Source organism: Sylvia atricapilla, chromosome Z (genome assembly GCF_009819655.1).
Source record: "Sylvia atricapilla isolate bSylAtr1 chromosome Z, bSylAtr1.pri, whole genome shotgun sequence".
Classification (NCBI taxonomy): Eukaryota; Metazoa; Chordata; class Aves; order Passeriformes; family Sylviidae; genus Sylvia; species Sylvia atricapilla.
This window is the reverse complement of record NC_089174.1, coordinates 3,765,866-3,771,865: the sequence shown is the minus strand read 5'-3', so window position 1 is coordinate 3,771,865 and position 6,000 is coordinate 3,765,866. Positions and strand designations below refer to the sequence as shown.

The following is a 6,000-nucleotide window of genomic DNA, read 5'->3' as shown; positions in this document are numbered from 1 at the left end:
CTGCACTCGCTGCAGAGCAGCTGTCTGTGGGCATGTGAAATAATGTCACTGTCACAAAAAGAGACTTGCAGAAGTGGAGGAGCTGAACTTAGCAAAAATTCAAAAATAATTGAATGTTTTCAACACTGTCACCCTATAGGAACCAATATCTAGGGACCCTGACAACAACTGCTCTGTTAGAAACACTATATACTTTTTGCACGATTGCATCAAGTCTGGCCTTCAGCTTTGCTAATCCCAGCAGTTTTGTATCCAGAAAGTTTTATATTGTCTTTCAAATGGAATTTTGAGTAACAACAACCTAAGAATATTCTAAATTATTTGGTTTTGGGGTTTGGTTTTTTTTGAATGTTCGTGATTCAGGTTTCCAAAACATGGATATCAGACACATCAAAATGAGCAGGAGAGCTGCTTATCTTTTGTTCACATTTTCTTTTAATACTAGGAGAGATTTACATTTCAATTATTCAGTTCCTAAATCATGCAGAGTCACTTAGGTAATGAAAACTCTGTCCTCTGCCTGGTGCATCGGGGTCTTTGTTTCATCTAGCCCTTCTTTACACATCTGGGCTGAGATGCTTTCCATCCTCAGCTCCCAGGTTTCCAGCTTCCAGCCTTCTACAGTTAAGGTACAGGTCTGTGGTATAACGAAAATCAAAGGAGCTGTAATGAAATGTCTGAAGGAGAGCAGGGGAATCTACTTTTCATTCATTAGTTTAATGCCTGTGCAAAATCTATTAAAATTGTTTTCAGTACATAAGACTTGTTGTTTGTTCTTTCCCTGCCTTAGAAGAATCCAACAGCATAATAAATGTGTCACATTTTTTAGGCCCAAAAGTGTGGAACAGCTTTTAATGGGAAAGAAAATGTTTTTTGAAAACTAGAAAACTCAGCAGCGAAATAAATTGAGCCTCAAAAAAGTGATTGAAATCTCCAAGTCAATATACAAAAGGTATCCAAAGACTTGTGAAGTCTGACAGAATCTCTTTAGTTTGAGGTGTCTTTCATTTTGCATCAGGGCTTACATTTTTAAAAAACAGCAGCGAGCACTGCTGTCAGATGCAGAGGGTTTGAAAGCAGCCTCATGAAAGCCCAAAATTGAGCACAGCTCCGGGTAACAACGGCGTCCCCAGCAGATAACCCAAATAACCCATTTCCCAGATGGGGCCGCGTTCAGCCATCACCGTGGTGGAAAAACCTTTCCTCTCTGTTCCTCCCTTGCAGCCCCAGCGCCGTGTCACCTTCCACCTGCCAGATGGCTCCCAGGAAAGCTGCAGTGACAGCGGGCTCGGGGACCACGAGCCCGCCAGCGGGGCCAGCGCGTCCCACCCGCTGCCCCTGGGCTTCCCCCAGGACGAGTTCTACGAGCAGGCGTCCCCCAACAGCCGCACCGAGGGAGACGGGAACTCCGACCCCGAGTCCAGTAAGTGCAATCCTCCTCAATCTCCTCTCCTTCGATCTTTGCAGTTGTCAGGGTCCGCAAACATACGTGGGGAACCTGATGGTTCGTTTTAGGATCTCAGAGCGCAAAAGCCACAGCGCTGTATAAACTGTATAAACTCAGTTTATACAACAAAAAATGCACTTTCGTTTAGTGCCACCAAAATGTGATAGTGGGGAGAGAAAATAGAAATAGTAAGAAAGATAGAAAAGAGGGGAATGGGGATTATAGCTACCAACGTGGAGGGCCGAGTCCTCGAGGCCGAGATGCCCATAGACGTGATCTTCTCCAGTAGGGTATACACTAAAGTGAGCGTGAGTCTCCAGGGTTTTATAGGTTGGTCAAGGCAGGAGACAAAGGAGGGGCTCAGAGCCAAAGCAGGAGTCACCTGTGTCGAGGTTGGGTGCTCAGGGACAAGCTGCACACCGTACGTGCAGTACTCTGGTATGGACAGACCAGTTTGGGCAAGCAGCCTTGGCTCAGTGCACTGTGACCAGTTCCATTGTTGTTGCACTCCATTCTCATGGAGATGCATACCAGTCCTCTGAGACTTGGCAAACATTCTGCCTCAGCCAGGCCAGGGCTCCTTTCAGAGTCTGGGGTCTCAGTCCTCAGTCATTGGAGACGGTCGTGAGGCATATCACATCCTTGCACATACTGACAGCAGTCCACCACTCAGTCTCTGGGCTTTCTGTTCCTCCAGGTAATCGTTGAAAACACTGGTTTTAATGTTGGTTTTCGCGTTGGTTTTAGCGCTGGTTTTAGTGTTGGTTTTAACGTTGGTTTTAACATTGGTTTTTGTGTTGGTTTTAGCGAGGTGGAAGAAGTTCTCTGCCCCTAAAAACCGGAGGCCTGGCTGCTGGAAATTAAACACTTGGAGCTGTTAAGGGTTTGTGGATGAGCTCTGGTGTTTTTATGGGGCTGGTGCGCTGTGCACAGAGGAGCTTTCTGAGGAGGTTAACGCTGTTGCCCTAATGGTCATAAATACTGCACTGAGGGAATTGGCGTTTTTTAACGTTTCCCTCTCCAGCACTATTGTGTAGTTTAAAATGAACTCGTGGGTGAGGAGCAGCTCTGTGAAAACACTGCAGTCTCCAGAAACAAGAGGGGTTTTTTGTTGGTTTTTTTTTTTTTTTTGATTTGTCCTTTGAAAGCAGCAATGGTGTGTGGTAATAATCTCAGAGGGGTTTGTCATCTTCTGCCATCACCACTGCCTTCTTGTGATGTCCAAAGCAGGGAGGCAGAATCAACAGGAGTGGGAGCTGTGGGTACTGCCTCTGCTCTCTGTGCTGTGCTGAGATAGCCAGTTGGAGACTCCACTGAACTTTAGTCAACTGCTAATTGTCCAGAGGCTCCTTATCTGGATTAAATTGAACCATGCCATTGATAAAGAGACACCTGAATGTCTCTAAGCCTCTAAGGCCTTGTTAGCAGCTTAATAAGTGATTTGAAAATACATCTGTTCTGGGCAAAACTTGGCCCAAAAGGTGGATTTCAGCTGCTTTAGTGTATCAGGAGGAATGAATTAGTGAGTGCTATGTGCTTGAAATAGCTGCAGAAGGTAGTTACACTCTGCTGTGGCAAATCCAGCTGCCAGCAGAGAGCATTCCCTCCCATTCCAAGGTGGCTCTGCTACATTCTCCCTGGCTTTTGGAAATCACACCCCTGCCTTTGCCTTTGCTGCCCAGGACTGGGGCTTTTTGTACACATGAGGTGTGCTCTCTTTTTCTTGAATTTATAAACTGTTACCTCAGCTTAACTTTAAATTTTGTAAGGTGATATGTTTCCTGAAGTAATGCCACAATATTATGTTTTCCAAGTTGATAGACAGCTGACAAGAACCATCAGAGGTTTTCGATCTTGTGTTGGAAACTATCATAATTTGCTTTTCTGTTTATGTATTTGAGGCTGTAATATACCCTTAATAATATTCTAGGCAGTCAAACTGGGTTTTTTATAGAGTTAAGCTCTAAAAGGCTACAGAAATACCACCAAAGAAAGAAAATACCAAGTTATACATTATTTGCTGCTTTTGCTTTGCATACTCATGGTCTGAACTTGCTTTCCAGCTCTTTCTTGTTGCTTGTAAATGATATTTATACTTTACTGAAGTGAAAATGATGTGCATGAAATCAGTATCCAAGGCCTTTCCTGCAGAGAGCATGGGACAGGACCTGGTGTAGAGCAGTTCTCAGAACAGGAATGTGCATCCTGTCTTTCCATTTACAAAGCAGTTCAGGTTAGGGATTTGCCAATGCTTTTTGTGCCCAGGGTTTTGGGGTTTTTTTAATTTCAGGAGAAATATGTGCCATGACTCTTGTAAAGTGTGGCTCTAAAAGTAACTCAGCTCTTGTCAATGACATCTGAATGTCATTGACACACGTCCCTGTGAGCAGGCTAAGCAGGCATCAGATGTCTTTCCAAGTGTGAAGTTGAAGAAAGTTTAATCACCTGTCTAATTACCTGACAGCTCAGTTTTAAACTTGAAGTTGCAGTTTAATTAGAGTTTATTTTATGTGAAGATTTCTCTTCCCTTCCAACTTGTATCTTATTGAAACAGTTTAATTGAAGTAGCACAGTGGTTACAGCAGGGAAATCTTCTCTTGTGGCCCTTTTTAGTGTTTTATGCTTATATTAACGGCAGCATCTAGTGGCTGGAACAAAAAAGCAGATTTAGATAAATCAGTGAAGAAGGGGAAGACCCACAGCATATTTCTGTTCAGTGTGCTGCTGTAGAGTGACTTGGTGCAGATGACAGCAACCCAAAATATCTGATGAGCCCGAGGTTCGTGTGGTTCACTTGTGCATGCAGGACACATTTAGCCAACAGTGAAACAGCAAAATTAGCTCTGGATTGATGGTTACCTCTACAATCTTCTCCTGGATTTTTGGTTGGTCTTCTTTCTTTATCCTAATTTGGAGTGGCTTGGTGCACTCAAAGTATTTCTTGTCTTCCTTCATGGACTAAAATATTACTAATGTGAAAAGAGACAGGAAAATAGAGTCAGGTGATAGAGCAGAACAAGCATGGCCTTCATTCCCTCCCAACATCTTTAATATCTGACCTGTCTTAATCTGAGACATTGTCTGGAATGTTAAGCCTGATGTGTCACCTGATGGGGGTTTAGTTCAGCTTTGCCTGCCAAGGAGAGAGATTTGGGGTGAGATGATATCACTAATGTCCAGAACCAACCAAAAAGCTGATGGCAGCTGTGACATCACTCATGGCCATGTTCAAAAGTGTTTCTTCCTCTTGTTTTTCCTGACTACAGTCCTTCAGTGTTGTTTCTCTAATACTGGAAATTGCTGTGTTTTGGAAGCTTTCCATTTACTAGCCATAGCTAAGTGTTTATTGCAAACCACTGAAAAATATGAGCATAACAAAATAAAATAATAAAAAAACCCCTCTCATGAGAAATATTGGTGAGAGGAAGCTTTATAAATTCACATCTGATTCAGGACTGAAGCAAGGAGGGAAAAAAAAAAAAAACTGTAAGGTTGTAGTGGTTAGAAAACTGTGAGAAATTTATATGTAAACCTTTAAAATTAATTGCCTGTGCTAATTAAAATTAGAAATAGGCTATTTAAAATGATTTGTCTTCTCTTACTTTAGTTCCCTCCTTAGAAAGACATAAAGTTCAGTGTGGTAGATGCATCATAAGGAAGAGATGCCAATAAGCTGTCACACTAAGTAAATAGTAATATAAAAATGCATGTAGGTTTGTGGAGAACCTTATCCTTAAATAACAGCACTCTTGTACGTGCTATTCAGGTATTTTCTCCTCATAAGTTGCTCAATAAGGATGCTCCAATAACTCCCTGTGCTAAGGGTTTTAACCAAACCATCTTCCCCTCGCTCTTTCCCGCCTCTATTTAAATATAAAACACACTTCAAGCGTAGACAAAGGCCAACAAATCCTCTGTGTCTGGGCTTCCCTGGCAAATTCTCTCTCAGTGGTGCCCTCTCAGTGGCTGTAAGCAGTGATGTTAATCAAAGGAGTTGAAAGGTACATGTAAACCTCAGTTCTGCTGGGTTATTTAGTACATGTGTAAGATATTAGTGACAAATTTTCATGCTTCATCTGTTTTTATAGCCTTATCGAATCTGTTTTATTTCCTCTGGACAATAAAATTATTTTACTTTTGTTTGGAGAATAAATAGGATATGACTAGTTCAGCCAAGAAATTGGGCAGAGCAAGAGGAATGATTGCAGCTTAGGGACAGGGAGTGTGGAGGGGAAGCCAGAAAACCTTAAAGTAATCTGCAATTAAATAATAGCAATCATTTTCTATAAAGAAAATGGAAGTATAAACAAAGCTAGCTGAAAATTAAAGTTAATGAGGCAAATCACACTGAGATTTCAGGGTTTCAAATAGGAGGAAACTGGTATTAAGGAGTGGGGGGGGGGGGGGGGGGTCCTTAATACATATTAATATTTAACATGAACTAGTGACTAATAAGCCAAGAAGGTTGCATTGAAAACCAGCAAGTGTGGAGCTAAAGGGGAATCAGAAGACACCATAAGTTTGTGGCCATATCAAGCTGGTGCTGCCAGAGG

At 42.2% G+C, this 6,000-nt stretch overlaps 1 protein-coding gene across 1 annotated transcript in view; it reads left to right on the top strand.

Annotated features, from left to right (window-relative positions):
* Positions 1-1,161: 1,161 nt before the first annotated feature.
* LOC136373885 (protocadherin-9-like) overlaps positions 1,162-6,000 on the top strand; it is a 128,969-nt gene continuing 124,130 nt past the window's right edge. The window contains exon 1 of the mRNA XM_066338921.1: positions 1,162-1,423. Within this exon, the coding sequence (XP_066195018.1) occupies positions 1,162-1,423 (262 nt within the window). The remainder of the gene's footprint in view (positions 1,424-6,000) is intronic.